Source organism: Carassius carassius, chromosome 29 (assembly GCF_963082965.1).
Source record: "Carassius carassius chromosome 29, fCarCar2.1, whole genome shotgun sequence".
In the NCBI taxonomy this organism is placed as follows: Eukaryota; Metazoa; Chordata; class Actinopteri; order Cypriniformes; family Cyprinidae; genus Carassius; species Carassius carassius.
The window spans coordinates 24457156-24480998 of record NC_081783.1 but is presented as its reverse complement, the minus strand read 5'-3'; the positions used below and the strand labels follow the sequence as shown (position 1 = coordinate 24480998).

Genomic DNA, 23843 nt, shown 5'->3' with positions numbered 1-23843 from the left:
ATGATTCAGTTCAAACATTCAGAGCAAAACAACAATTTCGATTGAACTGCCTGAACATTCAACAGACCAACAGCAGCTCTATAGTGAATAAATTCAAATTCCTAATTGCTGCTTTTAAGAGCCATTAGCTCTACTTGCAAGCAAGAATTCTAGTTTGAATAAACGTAACCATTTTAGACGAAGGCCTGAAATGCACTCTGATCATTTCCCAGCGTCAGGATGTGGGGGGATGACTTGCATGCCTTGGCCTCATGGAGGTACTCCACCATGTTTATTCCAGGCTAAAAAAGAAAATACAAGAGAGCGAGAGTACGAGTGAGTAAGGACCAAATGTCTACCAATTACTATAGTAGAATTGAAATACAGACATTATGAGTACCATTTTCCTGGTCCTCACTAGAGAAATTACTGTTTAATGATAAAGTCTAGTTAGCTTTACAATTTGGAAAAGATTCAGTGCATTTCTAATTAAAAAAGTTGAACTGTAATAGTTCACATTTCATTGCAAATAACCAATATTCCAAACCTTTTTTGACTAAGGCTACGTTCACACTGCAGGGCTTAATGCTCAATTCCGTTTTTTTTTTTAAATTAGATTTTTTTGCAAGGCCGTTCACATTTCCAATTAAATGCGACCTTTTGTGATCGTCCGCCATGGTTGTTGTTTATCTTCTCGTTCCCGCCTACTTCAATGCAGAATTGTGACGTTTGTAGCGTATCAATGACGTACGGGTCGGATACATGTGGCCTGGTCGTTCAGACGGAGGTCCCATTTCAAAAGATCGGATACGTATCGGATTCAGGACCACATACCCAAGTGGCCTGGGTCACATTTGAAAAGATCGGATCTTTGTCGTTCAGACTGTCATGAAAAGATCAGATACTGTTCGCATAGGGGCAAAAAAATCGGAATTGGGTCGTTTCAGCCTGCAGTGTGAACGTAGCCTTAGTCTTAGAGCATATAGCTCACATTACAGAAAACAATTTAACAGACCTCAATTGACCTAAAAAGTCATAAATTGATTGATCTAACATTACAATAAACATGCTGAGAAAATGCGTGCGGCCCACTTATCTGACTATCCTATCTGGCCGATAGGCAGCAGGGTTAGGTAGTCAGATAGTTGGGCCGCAAATGCTTTGTAGATTTAGAAGACTTCTTTAGAGTCAACCTCATGGAGTCAGGTCCAAATGGGTTAAAATACAAAAGTGTCAACCTTCTGATATAAGTTAATTTCTGCACTCAATACTTTGTTGGTGCCCGTTTTAGAATGAATTACTGCATCAGTGTGGTACAGAGGTAATCAACCTGTGGCACTGCTGAGGTGTTCTAGGATGCTTTGATAGTGACCAACGAGTTGTAAGCTTGTACAACAGCTAATACTGTCAAGCTATTTTTGATGCCTGTCCCCAAACGTATAGTAAAACAAACCTGGATATGCATGTGTGCGTGCACAGTATTGAGCTCAGATAGGTTGATAAAATGAATAAAGTTTCCCCTTTAGATGTGCATGAGGACTTACAGGCTTATGGTCGATGAAGGCCAGGCTGCATTCCTGTATGGTGAGGCAAACTACTTTCACACCGTGGCCACTGCCAACTTTGTAAATTGTAGGTAGAAGCAAGGATGGCAACTGCATCAGGGTGAGTTCCCCAACACCATCTGTAGGAAGACATAGGTGTCAATACGATGTGAAAAAGCATACCTGTGATTTCACAATACCTGCGATTTCATCGTATATAATTGCATAAATACCCCACATCTTCCATTGCATTCCCTGCATTTACAAGATCTGCTGACAAGAATATATTACCTGGTGTTAATATATCCAGGGGCAATGTCAGCTTCCCCTCCTGTCTTGCCAGGTACAGGATCTTCTCAACATAAATGGGTAGCCAAGTTTCAGACAACTTTGATGCAGCATCCCCATGTAGGACAAGAAAGTCCCGTGCAATCTATAAAATGGAAAACACATTTTTAAAACCAATTTAATGTGGCACAGTAATAAGACATTATAAACAATGTTTCCTCATATGTAAGATCATATTTCCCTATACCTACCATGCCTTTGGTCATTAAGCAAGGGAACTCTTCGAGGATCTGATCGATGGTCGAATTGTTGTCCCTAATCCACTTGGTCCTTTGTAGGCCTCTATCTGGCTGAGAATTGTTTCTCAACCATTCGTTAAACTGTGACGCACGTTCGTCTGATATGGTACATTCTGTAAAAAAAGAACAAAGTTGTCAGAAACTGAAATATGCTTTTTGCTTCAAATATTTTTTTTTTCTAATTTAAGGCCTCAAATTCCCAATCATTTATTTAAAACTTTTTAAAGGACCTGCGGGAAAATTTTCACATGTCGAAACCCTAGTGTGTATTCTTTGGTGAGGATTCACCAGAAATTCTACACTGGAACTCCAGCAAAAACAGAAGGGTGCCTGGTAGAGCCCTCGGCTGACTCCAGTAAACTAAGAAAAGTTTAAATTGAAAATCGAATTGGATTGCAACCTTAAAAATCTAACTAAAACGGTTTGAGGATCATGACAACCCAAATAAATCTCAATGACATAAAAAAAAAAACACTCCCGTTGCCACTGCTTGAGTCTTTCAAACAGGTAAATGACTGGACCAAACCCTGAAGCCAGTGCCTTTTTGATATCTGATGTAGGACTGTTAATCAGAAAAAACACACACAGGTAAAAACTAGATTAGAAAACTAGATTTAAAAAAGAGAGTCTCTTTTTCATTTCAAGTTTTAATTTGGTTATTATCCATAACAAGTACTTCCAGTGAGTTGGCTAGAACAAATAAATGTAAAAAACCTTACTCCACTCATTGCAGTTGTATCGTTGACTTTTTTCTTCTATAAAAGGCTGTGTCCGTTCAACTAGGCACTATTTTCTGTATTTGCTGTGCAACCTTTTATCAATGAGCATGTTCATGCAAAAGCTTGCATAAGGACACGTTGTGCTGCAGTCACTTGCAGGCATTGAAAAACAGAGGTGCATTGATGTGTTGCATAGCACATACAGAAAATTTTTACCCAGTGACAGCATTTTTTAAAAGAACAAGTCAACAATATAAATGCAATGAATTTTGTGGAGTAAACGTAAAATAACCAAATCAAAATTCAAGACACAGGACTTGGGTTATTAATTAAAACCTTTGCATTGGCCATATTGACGGTAAGCATTTCATATATATTTATGTCCTATAATTCAAACTACCACTTTAAAGTACTGCTGAAAAATTATATTTCATAAGAATTCATGTCTGAAAAGGGCTTGAGTAGCAATGCAGACTTGATATACGGTAGATGGGAAAACTAAATTCTTACCTCTAATGTTAAATCTTTAGACAAGTCACAAGGTCTGTCAGCTGCCAGTCTGTCAAAGTGTTAATGACAAAGTCGTCCATTGATCTGAAACAAACACAAAAAGAGCTTAAGCAAAAATACAATTGCTATAGTATTAACTATTCATACGTCACCATGCAAAAGCAATGCAGACTACAGCAGCAGAAATGTAAAACGATGTGAAGATACCAGCAATTTTATTTAGCATCAAAAAAATATAGAGAAAACAATTCTCCCTCTCTATATATAATTCATAACAAATTGCATACATGTAAATTGTCTGTTCTTACAGCACAAGAATATTTGTGGCTGCTCACAGCATAGCCTTCAGTGCACATAAATATATTATATATTTCTTGATGTTACAGACCCCGCGCAGAAGGCCAAGTAACGTTAAGACAGATAAGACAGTCCTGCAAAATAAGTGCATCCGATCTTTATACGTATATATATAACTAAATAAACCAAACACAAATTTGAAGTACAACCCGAATTCCGGAAAAGTTGGGACGTTTTTTAAATTTTAATAAAATGAAAACTAAAGGAATTTCAAATCACATGAGCCAATATTTTATTCAAAATAGAACATAGATAACGTAGCAAATGTTTAAACTGAGAAATTTTACACTTTTATCCACTTAATTAGCTCATTTAAAATGTAATGCCTGCTACAGGTCTCAAAAAAGTTGGCACGGGGGCAACAAATGGCTAAAAAAGCAAGCAGTTTTGAAAAGATTCAGCTGGGAGAACATCTAGTTAATTGATATCAGGTCTGTAACATGATAAGCTATAAAAGCTTTGTCTTAGAGAAGCAGAGTCTCTAAGAAGTAAAGATGGGCAGAGGCTCTCCAATTTGTGAAAGACTGCGTAAAAAAATTGTGGAAAACTTTAAAAACAATGTTCCTCAACGTCAAATTGCAAAGGCTTTGCAAATCTCATCATCTACAGTGCATAACATCATCAAAAGATTCAGAGAAACTGGAGAAATCTCTGTGCGTAAGGGACAAGGCCGGAGACCTTTATTGGATGCCCGTGGTCTTCGGGCTCTCAGACGACACTGCATCACTCATCGGCATGATTGTGTCAATGACATTACTAAATGGGCCAAGAATACTTTCAGAAACCACTGTCGGTAAACACAATCCGCCGTGCCATCAGCAGATGCCAACTAAAGCTCTATCATGCAAAAAGGAAGCCATATGTGAACATGGTCCAGAAGCGCCGTCGTGTCCTGTGGGCCAAGGCTCATTTAAAATGGACTATTTCAAAGTGGAATAGTGTTTTATGGTCAGACGAGTCCAAATTTGACATTCTTGTTGGACATCACGGACGCCGTGTCCTCCGGGCTAAAGAGGAGGGAGACCTTCCAGCATGTTATCAGCGTTCAGTTCAAAAGCCAGCATCTCTGATGGTATGGGGGTGCATAAGTGCATACGGTATGGGCAGCTTGCATGTTTTGGAAGGCTCTGTGAATGCTGAAAGGTATATAAAGGTTTTAGAGCAACATATGCTTCCCTCCAAACAACGTCTATTTCAGGGAAGGCCTTGTTTATTTCAGCAGGACAATGCAAAACCACATACTGCAGCTATAACAACAGCATGGCTTCGTCGTAGAAGAGTCCGGGTGCTAACCTGGCCTGCCTGCAGTCCAGATCTTTCACCTATAGAGAACATTTGGCGCATCATTAAACGAAAAATACGTCAAAGATGACCACGAACTCTTCAGCAGCTGGAAATCTATATAAGGCAAGAATGGGACCAAATTCCAACAGCAAAACTCCAGCAACTCATAGCTTCAATGCCCAGACGTCTTCAAACTGTTTTGAAAAGAAAAGGAGATGCTACACCCTGGTAAACATGCCCCGTCCCAACTATTTTGAGACCTGTAGCAGAAATCAAAATTGAAATGAGCTCATTTTGTGCATAAAATTGTAAACTTTCTCAGTTTAAACATTTGCTATGTTATCTATGTTGTATTGTGAATAAAATATTGGCTCATGTGATTTGAAAGTCTTTTAGTTTTCATTTTCTTAAAATTTAAAAAACGTCCCAACTTTTCCGGAATTCGGGTTGTAAACTCATAATGAACACTATAACTTTGTAACTGGAGTCAATTTGAATAGAATTAAACGCGTTTCACAATCACCTCGTGCTACAGCGTTAAAAAAAAATAGCGGACAGTCTGCATATCCACATATTCACAATCCCGATAACGTGGCGGCTAGATTGACCGTGCTTTTCTACTTGGCGGCTGGGTTGACCGCAGTGAAATATCAGCGGTATGAGCATATACATTTACATTACAGATCTCGTGTGCATATTATCAAGTTTTTGTAACAATACCTGCAAAATAAAAGGAAAATTTGATGAGGAAACATCCGTGTAACGTCTCACCAAATGCTCTGCAGATGTAAGGGCGCAGGCGCGCACACAGCTCCTCCTTTCAGTTTTCAAAATAAGAGTCCTGGTTTCTCACCACTGCAGACTTAACCCTGTGCTGATTTACTTTCAAGCCCCGCATCTCTACAATTCACATGAATAAAAATAAAATGATCTCTTTCACAAAATCAGATTATCTCACTGTTTTTACATATTTTAATCAGTCAAACACTGTGTAATGCCTTCATGTCACATTAAAAGCTTCAGGAAAAACAAGCGCTCGTTATAGCCAGAAAATAAGGCAAAGCAACTGACAGTAAACTAGTTAACTGGCGAATCACCTGGTTAGCTTTAAACTAGCTTTCAAATTAGCCTGGCGAATTCAATAAACATGACTATATATGCTCATGGGCTTTATGAACTTGTTTAATTAAAGTTAATTAATTAATATAATTCAGACCAAACGGATAAGCTGTAGGCTACCAGTGCTTCCATGATAATGGCTAACGTTAGCTACAATCTTTGCGAAACCAACAAACTTGCCTCGACAATATACTACTTTAATAGGTAACTTAACACAGACAAAGTGAACTAGACACGTAGCGTACACATACCTTTTATTACTTCTCCTCGCTGGATGAGCAGTCAGGTTCTCTGCTGTGTCGAGCTCTCAGTGTGTGGACTCTTGTGATGATGTGATGATGAGGTTCGAAGCACAAACAACCCATGTGCTGGGTCAAATGAAATAAGTTGGGTTGATGGATTTTGACCCAACGCATGAGTTGCACAAAATAACCCAAATTCCATATAAATAACCCATAATGGGTAAAGCATTTCATAACCCAGCGGTTGGGTAGATTAAATAACCCAACATTTTTTAGAGTGTATTATTATTATTATTATTATTATTATTATTATTATTATTATTGTTATTATTATTTATTTATTTATTTATTTATTTATTATTTTTGAAAAAATCAATCTATTTTTTAAATATTTTATTTATTTCTTTATTTATTTATTTATTCAGAATTTTTATGATAATATGCAATAATAATAATAATAATAATAATAATAATAATATAATTATATAATATAATTTATTTTTGTGTGCTATTTTTTCCTTTTTTTCTTATCTCCCATGCATTGCCTGTGTCATTCATATTTGACAGTGATAGTACCAAGTGTTACTTTTTATTTTCTGACCCTTAACCATGTGACATCTCATTCCAATGAAGCATAAACAAACAAAAAAATAATTACATACATAAACAAATAAATAAAAAATAAAAAAATTATTTTTTTATCTTTTTTATTATTTATTTATTTATTTATTTTTTAATTCAGGAGTGACCCCAATAAGTATTACACCAATAAGTGGGGCATGTTGTCACATGGAGATTATGCAGTCAGCCTAAACAGTAAACAATGTTTGGAAAAATAAACTCTTATGTATATTAAATATAATATAAAATATTATTAATATATAATAATATATAAAATATTCTTAAAACATCAAAAATGTGAAACCATTATGGTTGCTGAGATACAGACCTTCTGACAGCTTTCCTGTGTGACAACCATCTGCCAAACCTCAAGGTGTGGGCTGTCAAAATCTTTTCTTCTATGTACACTCAACCTTTGCCAACACAAGAAGAAAAAAAAAAAAACACATCAAAATGAAACATCAAAGGATCTTTGAGACAAGATCTGTCCAGCTTTCACTTTAGAACACTTTATTAAATGTAGATATAAAAACTACCCGTAAAAGTAGATGACTAGATATACAATCAATCAATGCTAATGAAACATTTAAAATAGCATAATTCAGATGTATCCTCTCTACTTGCAACAAACATTAATAAAGTCAAGTATATTTCCTAGCAAACTGTTCTGTGATCCTGCACAGCCAACTAGATTAACGTGTGCTCTCTATTCGTTTTTTTTACTCAGCCAAGATATTTCTATTTACAGTTCGGAAAGGAATAGATACAGCTCCCCAAGCCCAAAAAGTTAATTGTCTCTCCAGCAGGGTATTTTATCACACTGCTTACTGTTTAGCACTCGCCCATAGTTTTAGAGTGCTCTTTCAATCTCAGATGTAATAAAAATGGCACTCAGCCCCTTCCAACAATCAATTACCCAAATACACAGAAAGTTGTGAGATTTACCATTCTCAGACCCCCTCATAAACCCCCGTTGTAAAAGCTGTGCACAGAGCTGATGATTCAGTCTTCATTCAGCCACAAAGCTGAGAGAGAATATTGGCTGATTAAGTAGATGAAATAGTTAGCATTTTGAAAGGGAACAGCTGTGAAAGAGGCAATGATATTTCACTCCCATTACCCATGGAGGAGAACGGCCTCTAATAAAAAGGACTATTGCATTTATATAGTCCTGTTAGTTGTTAAATTAAACATTTTGGTGAAGTACACTAAATACCACTCTTGTGCTGTAATTTTACATTCCATAAAGCACAGCACTAACAAGCATGCCATTTTTTTTCTGTTTTCTTTGCATTCCTCATGCAACAAATGCTCTATCTTCATTATATTTCCACTAACCTGAATCAGGGTTGTGCAAAATAGGTTGAAGTTTACTACCCTTTATTTGCCGCCTTAATCTGCATGTAAAAGAGATTCGAAACCAGGATCCTCTGAGAATAAAGCAGTTGGTATCTGGTGGCCCATGTAATTGAGGAGGATATTATAACTGCTTAACAACCTTCTCAATCACACAGACATTTAATCCATCTAATCCATCCACAGGCTCTAGTTGTTTCAATGGAACGCTCTTCCTAAAATGGTATACAAAGACACAGGGTTCCCACTTTATTGTTTTATTAATTTAGATGAGATTGGCGGTTAAAGGCATTTCATATGATTCACACCAGTGTTGCCAAATGCATTGAAATATATGCAGCAAAGCACCAGCTACAAAATGGTGTGCCAAAGAAGTACAGCAGAAGCAAATATGCGTTGATTAAGAAGGAAATTGTCAAGGTTGAGTGTATAATTCTTTAGAAACTGCTGATGAAGAGCAGACATTAAGGCCCAATCCCAATTCTATTTTATACCCCTTCCCCTTCCCCTTCCCCTTCCCCTTCCCCTTCCCCTACCCCTCCGCCTACCCCTTCCCCTTGTCCCTTGAAACAGAGTGTCAAGGAGTAGGGGAGAAAATATTCCCCTAAGGATTGGGACACCACTTCCATGACGTCACACGCCATCATTCGTCGTCTAGCTCTTACATATACTGGTGTGCTGTTGTGCATTAGAGCCTTTAATTATCGTTCTGTATTAATGAGCTGCTTACTGACACACACACACACACATATTGGAAATCGCGCAGCTCACACATCCAGGAGAAAATAAACTTGTCAATGCTGCCCCATGACTTTTATTAAACACAATTTAAATACTGAATCGCTACATTATATTTTCCAGCGACGAGAGGATACAATCGCTGTTTTTAAGTAAACTCACTCTAAAAAGATAAACGCACAGACGCGAATACACGCAACTTACATTTCTCTCTCTCTCTCTCTCTCTCTCTCTCTCTCTCTCTCTCTCTCATTCCTCAATATTTGAGAAAATGGTTTAGCTTTTTCTAATTATTGGGGGGATTAGCCCCCATCAATGTCTACGGCAGTAATCGCCCTGATCAGACATATGCTGTGGCACTATCATGCAGTCTCTAATGATATGACATTAGCAAATATTAGCGATTTTTTTCCAACATTTCTTTGAGTAACATGACCGTTAATATGAACTCACAATTGAATGTAACATAAAACAAATGATTACTTTTCGTTAAAATCTTTATTAATGCCAAAAAAGCTTACATTTATGTGTCTTTTTGTTCGCTGTAGCAGCCATGTTGCTGAGATAATTCATACCCCTTCGTTTGAAGTGTGGTCCTGAAAAATCTTCGTTTGAAGGCCTATCTGGCCCTTCCCCTTACCCCTTCCCCTCCAACGAAAAGAGAATTGGGGATACCCCTAGGGGAAGGGCTAAGGGGTAGAATTGGGATTGGGCCTAAGTTTGGCAGAAAATAGGCTGCCTATTTATCCACATTAGCAACAGGTTTTGCAACCAAACTACATTTCCCAAAGCAAGTACTGGAGTATTTTTATAGAGCTAAAATCACTCTTAAGTGGATGACACCACTTCACATACATTATTGAGTTTACAAATGTTTTCAGCCGCTCTCACTGTAAAAATAAGGTGGATGAGACGTGGGATGAATATAAATAACTAAAAACAATAAAATATACAGCAATATTTCTACAAAATGTGATATAAGTAAAGCGACAGATGGCTCTCTATCGCATACAGTATGTTCTGGTTTTGTCCTGACTTGTTTGATTTTGGTGTATTTCTTTTTTTTAAAGGTTGTTTTCAAAAAGGTTGTGAAGCTTGATGTTTCATGTTGATGAAAAAATTTAATTTAGGCCGAACTACACCGTTGATTCCAAGCTGTATGGTAACCCTTCCTTGATTTCCTCATGTATTTAAAATAAGTATATTTTATGTTGTATGCATATACTGTATGTACATGAGCATTAATGTAATATGTAACATGTAGTATGTTTATCCAACCATTATGTCTTAATATATATATATATATATATATAAGCTGAAATAAATGTTTTATCTGCATACATGTAGATACATACATATATAATTTGATTTAAAAATACCAATGCATATTATAATATTATTTAAATAATACCATTAAACAATACCATTGTGACACTAAAGTGACATTAAAGAGATCAAATATTTCAGAAACACATTTAACACATTCAGTAGACACATTTAAACAAACAAACACTCTAAAAGTAAATCCAGGCAGAAAACCTGGGGTTACTTCTCCAATGGAAAGTTGTGTCCTCGTGAGGAAATGTCATATACCCGTCTTTCTGAGGTGTCAAGGCTAGAGTCCTTCTCAGCATTAAATAATAAAATAAGACGGTCTAGTAAGTGTGCACGGTTCTTTTATAAATGTTTCTGTCCCCACAGTCATGACATGAAAATACTATTAAAATTGTAATATATAACTCTTTGTGGTTTCTGGTGTTTTACATTGCGCAGAGTTTAACATTATGTGATACACTGATCTTCAAAAAAGGACAAATGAAGGACAAAAACAAAGATTGCCTATCAAGGGCTATTCAAATGAAGACGTACTTCAATGGACACAGCCTACAGATGTGGCAGCCTAGATATGCATCCTTCTGTTTAAGAGGCACCTTGGGACTAAATAAAAAGGCTAGCATAGGAAGCAAAACACAGGAACCATGAGAACAGGGAAACATTCAGGAAATGTACCAATATCCCCTTTGCTGTGGGGTGAAGGCCAAAAAAAGAGCTAAAGTTAAAGCAGCAAAAGTGCTAAAAATTTTTACAAAATGAAACAGAATAAAAAATAAATAAATATCCAGCAAGTCGATTCTATAAACATTATGTAAACATGATATAATTACAACTTCCAAATTAGTAAGAAGGAAATTTCCAAGAAGACTTCAACAATCATTTACACAAATGCATGTTTTCACAGTTATCTTCAGTGCGGCCAATGGCATCTGCATGGAGTGGTGCACTGAGTCCTTAACATCAGTTATGTGGAAGGCCCTTGAGAAGTTTATCATTACTGAATTACAAAGAAAATCTCACAAAGAAATTGGCTTATCTTCAAAGTTTAAGATTCTGAATAGGCCTTATAAAATGTTTTATCAAAACAATTTCACAAGTAGAGTTGCACTAGCACTAAAACCAGCTTTTACACCCCCATTCAATTCTCCCAGTGTAAAACTAAAAAAATGTTAGTGGCTCAAATCCTTTAGGAGATCAAATCCTTTAGATCCTACGCCATTTAATGACAAAACCGACCGGCTCACAGGGACCCGGCCAAAGACAGAGGCGAAGGAAGTGGAATTACACTTCTTCGAAAAGAGCAGGGGCTCCTGACTCCAGGCCCTGGGATTGATGGATCAGAGATGTTCATTCATCACTCACTGTGTTCTGCCAACTACAGGAAATCATTGAGAGCAGCTTGCGTTCGGGTCAGCACTTCTGTGGACCGGGATGACACAATTCATCAAGTGGAGGGACCCACAAGTTATAGGTCAGCACGGCATTGTTTCAGTATGAGAGAGAGTAATCAGTATCTAGCACTGCATGTAGGTGTTCCCCTGTGATGTGTTCATAAAAGCAGCGAATGAGCTTGTCCTGGACCAAGCTCAAGAGTTATGGGCTTTATCTGTGTAAAGAGAACGACAGAGATATTTTACACATCAGAGGTGTTTTTGGGGAAATAGATGTTAACTCACTAAAAGAGCACTGTGCTGTGGTGTTTTATTTAGAAGCATATTGTCCCATTTTCTACAGCAATATCGCAAAATGATATACATTCTTAATGCACTACTGAAATTATATTACTTTTATCCACCTTATTTTAAAATGTGGAAACAAGTTATTGTCTGGGAAACTGTGACTGCATGGGTGAGGCTTTCAGATAGCAAATAACTAGAGTGCAATAAATAGGAAAACTATGTGTGCTACAAATCAATGTGTTTACGGTTTAAGGTGGCCAGGATTCTCCATTTTCTGGGGACAGTTCCAGTTTTTGGTGTCTTGATGACCGCTGGAGCTCATTTACCCCAGAAATGTTTTATAGCACATTCTAAGCACCCCACATACACATTGCAAAAAGCCCTACCAATAATAAAATACTGATTATGTTGACCAATAGAGGAGGCTGTGGCCTACACTGATTACTTAGGATGCATTAGATTGAGTTATTTTCCCTCTCTGAGAGGTAAGCATTGGTAGTGTACTTGGCAATGTTAATGTGTTAGGTCTTGGCAGATCTTCCACACTGCTGATGATTGTGTACAGATGAATTTATCCAAAGTGACTTAAATGGCATTCCAGAAACATTCTGTGAGAATCAAACCAATGACCTTGATGTTGCTAGCGCATGCTTTATTTTTCGAGCTGCATTAATACTGTTTGGATATATTATATTAGGGTCTCAGGGTGGAGGATTGTTTTGCACACAATTTGCATCGTTCTTGAAGGCTCTGCCATCCCAAAAAGTCATTTGAACACACACATCTTAGTTATACCACATGAATCACAGTATACCCCTAAAAAAAGTCCATAAAAATACAGTACAATATACCGTAATAATTTAAAGGAATTGTCCGTATTTTCTTTGTATAGGCGTTTCTCCGTATTTTTTAATTACGCTTTGCATTGTGGGTACAAGAAGCTCAGTCGACAATCGGCGCGAAACCAGGGCTTGAGCAGGCGGCATTATTCACGGAGATAGTCTTGGCCAATATTTCATTTTAAAGTCGGATTTAGGATTTTGAGAATGGTTCTTACACTTCCTTTGTAATTTTTTTTTTTTTTTTGCTAAATGTAACAAACTCTAACTTTAACTTAGTTGCTGTCTGGCTTGTTTGGCAAGTGAATGTCAAGAGCTGTCGCATTCAACATTTTCAGCATACCGTCTTATCTTAACGTTACACAACGTGGAGGTACGTGTTACAGTGCTCACTTTCAGTTTTTCATAAAGCATCTGGCATATTAGGCCTAACATTAACGTGACTGAGGTGATATTAAGCAGATGTGATAACGTTAAATCTGAAGTGCGGTATAACTGTGTTTAGAGCGCTTTATGTCTTCAACAGGAGCTGGCAGAGCAATTGGCAAGAAAGTAAGACCCCATTAACGTTACGACTTTTTATTTAAAAGACATTATACGACTAGGTGAAGATCTGACATCACGGAGTTCTTCAAGGATAACACACCTTTTCTGCCAAACGAGGTAGGTTTAGACATTGTATCGGCTTGTTTATGTTAAACACACACACACACACACACATAAACATACACGAAAAGTGAATTCTGTTACTTTATACTGCCATGCTGTCTGTGAACGCACATGTCATGTACGCGCAGAGAATGCCGCTTCAGAGAGCGCGCCAGGAGAGCATCGAGTTATCTCTCACTTACACAGACAAAAGCACGCAAAATTGTCAAAATGGACATTTTTTGGTGAGTGAGAGTCTTAAGTTTAAAAGTCTTGACTGATGTAAAGAGTTGGGATGTGTCAGATGTCGTCGATGTGAGTCATGTTTTAAAGGGACAGTAGTTCATGACATTCATGGTGTTCATTCATGATATTCTGCTTCTTTTCATTTTCTTTTCTAAAGGCAGGTCATAATTGCTGCTGTAGTTTGCATCCCAAGCACCTCCTGCATTCTTATCATGGGTTTGTATCCTGTTTTATTTATCAAGTTTGTATTTATGAAAGCATATGTGTAGCAAAATTCAATTTGAAATGTAATATGCAAAATGGCAATGCAATATGTAAAACGGCAATGTGTTTCTGTATTTTGATGTACATTTTCCCATACATATGTCCAATATTTTGTGCAAAAAGGAAATGAAAAATCTATTATATAGTTTACATTTGCCATTTCCTACACTAGTATTAATATGCAAAATAAAAAATGTTAACGCTTTATAAGTTGCAAAATTAAAATGAAAATATATTACACAAATTTATTGGATATGTTTAATATGTCCAAGCAAAAACTGTAGTAAAATTATCATTTAAATGCTGTTTTTCCTAAATAAATTTTGACTTGGGGGTAGGACACTGCATTGCATTTTCATCAAAATACAGTGTGATAATTGTAGCAAACTGCAGTGAGAATTTCAGAATGCATTCTGAGCCAAAGGTGCAGCAAAATGGTGGTTTAAATTTTTATTATTCTTAGATGAATAGTGCATTGAATAAGTGGATTGACACTTACATACAAGTTGTTTCAATTGCATTTTCAATTAATAACTTGCAATGAATATTAAGTCAATGTGGATTTGAAATTATTATTATTTTTTTTTTTAATAACACGCCCCGACCTGTCAATCGTTAGGCTACATCAATGTGGTGCTCGGCAACAGGACGCACAATAGCTCTTATATGTAAGAGTCAATTCATTTAAGAAAAATAAAATATTTAAATCACCACTTTGCTGCACATTTGGCTCAGAATGCATTCTGAAATTCTCACTGTATTTTTACTACAATTATCACGAGATATTATGATGAAAATGCAATCCCAAGTGTCCTACCCCCAAGTCTCAATGCATTTAAGAAAAAATGGCAATAATAATTTTGATACAGTTTTTGCTTGGACATGTTAAACATATCTAATCAATTGGGTAATACATTTCATTGTAATTTTGCAACTTATAAAGTGTTAAAATGTTTTTAATTTGCATATTAAAACTATTGTAGAAAATGGCAAATATAAAGTATATAACAGAATTTTCATTTTGAACAAAAATTTTGGACACGTGTATATTAAAATGTAAATTAAAATACAGAACTACATTTTACGTATTGCATTGCCATTTTGCATATTTCAAATTTAATTTTGCTACCCATATTTTTCCATATTTATTTACCATTAGGGATGTTCAACACTGATGAAAAATTTGTCATTGAGTCATTTTTTCAGTTAATTTGGTTAGTGAAGTTGTTGTAGGAAATATTGTAGGAAATACAATATTGTAGGAAAATATTTAATCAATGTTTGGAGTGGCTTTCTGAATTTACAATGCGTTGTTTATAATTTCTTTGTTTATTGTTATTGGTGATTCCAGATTGCTGTCATACAAGTTACCATTTATTCCCCCATTGTGGCCAAGCTACACATTCTCTTTGTTTTATTTTAAACATAAAACATCTGGAGGAGAATGGCACCTACGCTGGAATTCATACAAATGTAAGGAACTTATCTAATGAAACTGTGTATAAAGCATTTTGTTATGTTGCTGTTTAGTTGAAAATAATCAAAGGGTTAGTTCACTCAAAAACAAAAATTATGTCATTAATTACTCACCCTCATGTTGTTCCAAACCAGTAAGACCTTTGTTCATCTTCAGAACACAAATTAAGATATTTTTGATGGAATCTGAGAACTTTCTGACCCTCCATAGACAGCAAGTGCCCTACCACAATCAAGGCACAGAAACGTAGTGTAAGGACATCGTGAAAATGGTGCATGTGACATCAGTAGTTCAACTGTATTTTTACGTTAATTTGTTTTCTGAAGATAATTGAATGACTTACAGCTTAAGAACAACATGAAGATGAGTGATTAATGACAGTTTTCATTTTTGGGTGAACTATCTCTTTAAGTATATCATAAAACAGTGTTGACAAGATCACATGCAATTGGAGACCACTGGAAATGCAAGTTTAGCATTTTATAAGCAATGTTTAAACTGGAACTTGATAATTCAATCTCAACCTGTTCTGCACGTTACTCTGTACTTCACTTTCATATATTTTCATTTCTTGTCATTAACTTCTTGTCAACTTTACTTGTCGTCTTCCTGTGAAGAGATCCTGAAAGAGCGTCAAAGGTTCAGATGAAGGGAATCTATGCTTCCAAGACTCATGTACGTATAAACTACTTCTAGATTCCTTGTAAATTTGAATTTATTTTATTTTATTTTATTTTTTTTATTTTTTTGTCAAATCTCAGTTTAGGACTTGGACTGAACATGCAGAATAAAAATAAAAAATATATATAAAAGTAATCTAACTAGGGTTAGTTTACCCATAATATTATATAACAAATCTCATTCCAATCCTGTTAGACTTTTGTTCATATTTGGAACACTAATGAAGATCCTTTTTAATGAAATCTGACAGCTATACTGTATTGGACCTTGAAATGGTAGTTGCAAAGGCTGTCAGTGGAGGGACAGAAAGCAGAGATTTCATTTAATAATACTCATCATTTGTGTTTCAAAGATGAATGAAAATCTTATGGATTTGGAACGGTATGAGGAAGAGTAACTGATGACAGAATTCACATTTTGGGCTTTTACATAATGTTGTGTTCTATAGGAAAATGGTGTCATTTTGAATATCGACTAAGCCTGTAGCAATTGTTAATAATGACAGCCCTATCTTTGTATATATTTTTACCCCATCTATTTGAAAATATTTATCTTTGTGACCACTATTTGTTGCAATACCAATATTGTACAAGTACCTGTTCATGATTTATTTTTTCTGCATGTTGCTGTTTAAAACGAAAAAGTGTTCCGTAATACAAGCATTTTCAATGGTGCTTTTCACATTGTTAAATTAATTGATGTCATTTTATTTTTGTCTTCACCTGTTTAAGGCTAATAAAAGCTACTGAACGCATTTTTAAGAATGTCCACACGAGGTAAAAATAAACCATGTTAAATTTGTACATATTGTGCTGGATTTATTTGCTACAAAAGATAGGCCTATGCTATGTATATATATAAAAAAAAGCTAAATAATTTAGAAAATACACTTACTACACATTACATTTGTTGAAAGCATACTCAAAATAAGTCTAAAATGTGAAATATTAATCTTAATTAGGGATAAAGTAAAGATTTCCAAAAGCACAAACATAAAATAATATTAGAAAAGTTGTAATTGCAGTTTATTAAAATGAAAATTCTACACACACACACACACACACACACACACACATTAAAAAAGAGCAAATACAGTTTTATTTGTCATGTTCATATTATATATATATATATATATATATATATATATATATATATATATATATATATATATATAATATATAATTATATAATTATTATTATTATATATTTTTAAATGTTCCTGTCCTTTAGTGCTGTAAATACAGTGCCAAAGAGGCATTATGAAATTTTGTTATTATATAACAGCTCTATATTCAAAAGGTTAGAATTGGAGAGCTTACATTTTAGTTAAAGCCAGTTACGCTTGACTTTTCTGTGCATGAAATGACAGTAATTCCAAACAAAGCCACAACAGAATCATCGCAACACCAAACAACAGATGGTGCTAGTGGTGTTTCATTCCTGAACGAATTATATATAAATGATATGCATATCCAGTTCTTTAACTTTTAAGTATTTACATAACACACTAATGCAATATGCATTACTTGTCATGCAAATAGTTTTATAGCTATTTCATTAAATTAGTGTGAAGTGATAATTATATATGGCTCCAAATAAAAGCTCACTGTCACAGTAATGTAATGGCACAAAATGGGCAGATTGTTATAGAATAATTACAAATCTGTAATGATAATGAACTTAAACTGAAAGAACACGTCTATTTTCAGTGTTTCATCATATGCCCATATGTGAAATGTTTTGTTATAGATATCAAACAATGCCATGCAGTCAGAACATATGAAAACAGATTTAGATGACGTGAAACAAATGAGTCATTCAGCATCGGATGTTTACTATAAATGCATCCGATACGCAGATCAAGTTTTGGCTTTCGTATGCAGATGGTGCTGTGTCTGTCTTTGAGGTTAGTGGAAATCACTTTGAACATTCTCCTAGCAGATGTTAGAGGGTTCATTCATCCGATGTGGCCTCCATTAGATACCTCATCAGTGATGACCTTATTAATCACAAGCTTTTAACAAATTATTAAGAACAGAATTGAACAGTTTAGCTCCTCAGCTTTACCTCCTCAGATATCTGATTGATGATGACCAATTAGTGAAATAACAGTGATTCAAAGATAGATGAATGAGTTATTATTTAAAGTTATGTTCTTGTGTCTTCCTGTGCCTAAAACGTGACATTAACCACCCTACTAAAATAATAGCAAATAAGAATATCATTGTAACATTATAATTCAAACTACAATAACATGTTAACAGGTATTTGTTGTTGGTGTTTTTACGATTGCTAATTTCTTAAAAATATATATTTATGCCACTGTAACACTACTTTGGACTTAGTGCCTTGGGCATATTGTCCTCTTTTTCTTGGCTGTCTATCATGATTGTTATTGCCAGTGTGAGGCATGTAAATCAATAATTTATGACAGATTACCTTATGCCTTGAAGGTGTTTTCTTAATTGCCATTTAATCTGGTTCTTAATATTAAAATGACTCATATAGTAAGTCTCAAATTTTGCTTTGGCAAGCACCAGTCAGTACATAATCAACGGAATGGATAAGCAAAATAAATACCAATTCATTCTTTATTTTATTTATTTATTTATGTATTTTTTTTTTAATGGACATGACAATGATCTTTATTTCTACCAATGTTTGTGGCTGTGTCTGAGTATGTGCATCAATACATGCTCACAACAGTGCTGCTGCGTTTCTTGTCTGTTTCTGACATTAAGACATGTTTTGCATAATTAAAAAAATGCACTGACACCTAATAGATAGATAGATAGATAGATAGATAGATAGATAGATAGATAGATAGATAGATAGATAGATAGATAGATAGATAGATAGATAGATAGATAGATAGATAGATAGATAGATTTCATTTATATTTTGGAGCTGATTGCGCCTCCTAGTGGCGTGTTATTATTGGAGCATCTGCTTTTGTCAATGCCAGAGTTATTTTAATTACAGAAACTACTTGTTTATTTACTATCATTTCAATCTCATTTTGATAAAAATGAATGTTAAATCCATTATGAACTAAAAAATGAAACATAGATAACTGCTGTTTTTATTTAATTTATTTATAGAAGATATAAACGTCAAACTAACATACGTACATTAAACAAAAAGGCATATATGTTAATAATGACAATAATAATAATAACAAATTGAAGAGTTCAATACGCATTAGAACATGCGTAGCAAGTTCAGAAATATTTTACATAAATGAAATAAATAATTAAAATAAACAAAACGTAAAATGCAATACAATGTCAGAGAAAAATAAAACATAAAAGGTCATCAATTTCATTTTGAAACACCATTTATCAAAAACTGATAATTATAACCTGCCATTAAAATAGCGATATTGAGTAGGAAAGAAAAGGATCTACTCACTCAAAAGCGGTGACGTCGGAATTCCTCGCAGAGCTCACACACTCTCTCATCCAGCACACACACACACACACACACACACATACACACATGCGCGCGTTTCTGGTGGGAGTGAGTGAGCAAGCGCGGAGTCCATCTCTCTCACTCTGAAGCTCGCGCTCGCGTAGCACTCAGTTATTCCGCGCATCACGCACTGTCAAGTTGACTGTCGCCATGCAGGATCACAAGCGAGAAGTTGCTTTCGTGTGAATATCGCTCGCGTTTCAGGTGAAAGGGGACAGTTTAAGCTCCGAGACTCAGAACTGTGGTTCCTCGGATGCGCTTGCATGAATGCTTGCTCATTAGTCCGGGATTTCACTATCACTGCGAGGAAGGGCGATGCGTTCGGTCCAGCAGCGGTCACAGTGCGCTCGGTGATGGATGTCTTCTCTATTCCGCCTTTCGGGATTTAAAGAGGGTCAATGGAGAGCTGTGCGCTTCTGTGCGCTTTCTGAAATCATCTTTGGGGCTGTGCATGCCTGTTTTGAGATTTGCACATTAATGCTAGGGCTTTCGGCATTATTGCTGTAAAAATGCTGAACAACATTCTCTTGTTGAGCGTTTTAACAGTCACCAGTTTCCCTTCAAAGACAGACAGCCGCAAAACTTCCAAAGACATTTGCAAAAACCGGTGCTCCTGCGAGGAAAAGGAGAACGCATTGAATATCAATTGTGAAATCAAGGGTTTTACCACGGTCAGTCATTTCCAGCCACCGCAAAACAAAATCAGCCAACTGTTTCTGAATGGAAACTTTCTCACGAAGATAAGCCCGAACGAATTCCTCAATTATGGTAATGTAACATCTCTTCATTTGGGTAATAATGGTTTGCAGGAGATTAAAACAGGGGCATTCAATGGGTTAAAAAACTTGAAGCGTCTTCATCTCAATAATAATAACTTGGAGATCATTAGAGAGGACACTTTTTCTGGTTTGGAGAGTTTGGAGTATTTGCAAGCTGATTATAATTACATTAGTGCCATAGAGGCTGGGGCTTTCAACAAACTGAATAAACTCAAAGTCCTGATACTCAACGACAACCTTTTGCTCTCTCTACCTAACAACATATTCCGCTTTGTCATGTTGACGCATTTGGATTTAAGGGGAAACCGGCTGAAGATGCTGCCGTTTGCCGGCGTTCTAGAGCATATAGGTGGAATAATGGAGATTCAGCTGGAAGAGAACCCATGGAATTGCACTTGTGATCTGATACCCCTGAAAGCCTGGCTGGATACAATTTCAGTCTTCGTAGGGGATATCGTTTGTGAGACGCCGTTCAGACTGCATGGTAAAGACGTCACGCAGCTGATCAAGCAAGACCTTTGCCCCAGGCGCAATCCTGGAGACGCAAGTCATCGTGCCATGCAACCACCATCTGATTCACAGTACCAGGGTCCGTCTCCAACACTGCGGCCTCGAGTCACCCCGACGAGACCCCCAAAGGCCTCCCGCCCCCCCAAAATGAGATATCGCCCCACCCCCCGTGTCACATCCAGTAGAGATAAACACGTATTTGGGCCTATCATGGTGTACCAGACACGCTCACCGGTTCCGATGACCTGCCCGAGCATTTGTGTGTGCACATCGCAAAATCCAGACAGTGGATTAAACATTAATTGTCAGGAGAGAAAGCTTCAGAACATCTCTGAACTTCAACCCAAACCGTCGTATCCAAAGAAGCTGCATTTAACTGGCAACTATTTGCAGACCATATACAGAATGGATCTGACAGAGTACAGCTCCCTTGAGCTCCTGCATTTAGGGAATAACAGAATAGCAATCATTCAGGACGGAGCCTTTGAGAATCTCACAAGTTTAAGGAGGCTCTATCTGAACGGCAACTACATCGAAAGCCTGTCCCAGTCTTTATTTGCTGGGCTGCAGAGCTTGCAATATCTCTACCTGGAATACAACATCATTAAAGAGATTTTACCTTACACATTCAACTCACTACACAATCTGCAGCTATTATTTCTTAATAATAACCTGCTGAGATCCCTTCCTGACAACGTGTTTGGAGGTACTATGCTGACAAGGCTTAATCTCAGAAACAATCATTTTTCCTATCTCCCAGTGCGTGGGGTGCTGGACCAGCTCTCTGCCTTCATTCAGATTGATCTCCAAGAGAATCCGTGGGACTGCACCTGTGACATTGTGGAGCTTAAGAACTGGATGGAGCTGTCCAGCACCAGCGTGGTGGTAAATGAGATCACGTGTGACTCTCCATCCAAGCACGCAGGTCGGCTCTTGCGCTCCCTCCGAAATGATGCCATCTGCCCTGAGACTGATGAGGTTCCTGTGACTAAACCCCCCACTGTCATGAGCTCGAGCACTGAGGTGACCCCTTCTTCTGCCGTAACCCCTACGGACAGAATGCCTGAAATGCCTCCAGAGGTGCCCTTGTCCGTTCTCATCCTAGGCCTGCTCGTTGTGTTCATTCTGTCCGTGTGCTTCGGGGCAGGTTTGTTTGTCTTCGTCCTCAAACGTCGCAAGGGAGTGGACAACATTCCCTCGGGTACCAATAACCATTTGGACTTGAACTCCTTCCAAGTACAGTACGGCTCATACAACGCGGATGCCAACGCAGACAAAAGCGACAACCACGTGTATAACTACATCCCTCCGCCCGTGGGTCAAATGTGTCAGAATCCCATCTACATGCAGAAGGAGAATGAGCAGGTGGCCTACTATCGGAACCTGAAGGAACTGAGCTTCAGCACTCTTGACCCCAAGAAGGAGGACCCTGATCGAAGCCCAGCTTTCACCATAAGCACAGTGGAGTTCATTGACAAACAGCCCTGTGCCAACCGCGAGCCGGAACTGCTTTACCAGAACATTGTGGAGAGAGCGAAAGATCTGCCCCAGTCCGGGCCATTCAGCTATAACTTTTGCACTTTACCCAAAAAATCCTTCATCCCCCCCTACGAAACCACCCGGCGACACAACCAGGATCGATTAAACAAAACCGTTCTCTATGGAACCCCCAGAAAATATGCTGCACAGTCCAAAAATGAGCATCCTTTACTATCCAACAAGCTTAAAACCGAGCCGGACTACCTCGAAGTTCTGGAGAAACAAACTGCGATGAGTCAGTTGTAAGATTGAGTCCCTGTAAACCTGTATCATCTGTGTATTCAACCACAAGAGACAATAATAACACCACCACAGACCTAAGCCTTCCATCTTCTTTTAGAGGCTGTGTACATACCGGCAATTTAGAGATGATATATTATTTTCTCTAAGGTTTAAATTATTTCTTCTACTTGAAACATAAAGACTGTAGCAGTTGTCGCAAGCATATGTATAGCTTACAGCTCCATGCTTTTTTGTAATATGAAATATATTTTCTCTCAGACGACAGGGTTGTTGAAATGACATTCCTGAAGAACGTGTTGGATGGCGAGTGCAACACAAATTCCATGGTTCCAGAAGTGCCTTTGCACTTGAAGAATTTTATCTCTGCTTTCTGCTAATCAAATTTTTATAAGTGCTGTATTTTAAGACTCTGTAAAATAGAATTATTTGTCCATTGCATTAAACGGGAAAAAGTTAAAGGGTACTCTGGTGTTTACGAGAATATTATTTACGACACATGTTTGTGGCTCTAAAATCAGGTCCTTCCAGCTTGAAGAAAATTTGTAAAAATGCTGAGTTTCTTATGCATTCAGTGATGGATGGGGATTGAGCAGTATTCTGCAGCACGACTGATTTCCTTTAATGGTACATGGCAGTATGTGTGTGTGTGTATGTGTGTGTATGTATTTGTGTGTAGGGGTGGGGTGGGGGGGTAAATTGCTATATATGGTAGCTGATTGTATTTGTCTAGTTTCTGTGCCATGAAGCATTGTCGGTGAAGGAGAAATGGAGCAGAAAATTATTTGATAATCTTTGCTTGCCTGAATTTTCTGTGTATCATGACACACCGACTTGATATAATATCCAATCTGTGGCTCCTTCAACGTTTGATCATTAATTTCTTCATTAAAATCAGATAATCTTTTCCTGTGGACATCACAGTTGCTGTCCAAGGTGCTAGAATGAGTTTGCATTAGCCGGTAGAGATACTGTTGACTCAGTGCTGAATTTAAAAACATGCCTTTTTGTAGATTAGTTAAAAACTTGAAAAATGATATAGCAATTTCATGTACCATAAATCAGATAAGCTTTTTTAC

At 36.9% G+C, this 23843-nt stretch overlaps 1 protein-coding gene across 1 annotated transcript; it reads left to right on the top strand.

Annotated features, from left to right (window-relative positions):
* The first annotated feature begins 19737 nt into the window (after positions 1-19737).
* On the top strand, positions 19738-23228 carry slitrk2 (SLIT and NTRK-like family, member 2). Its single transcript, XM_059516442.1, has one exon. It carries the CDS (start codon positions 20206-20208, stop codon positions 22768-22770), a length of 2565 nt encoding a protein of 854 aa, XP_059372425.1. The 5' UTR covers positions 19738-20205; the 3' UTR covers positions 22771-23228.
* Positions 23229-23843: the final 615 nt, after the last annotated feature.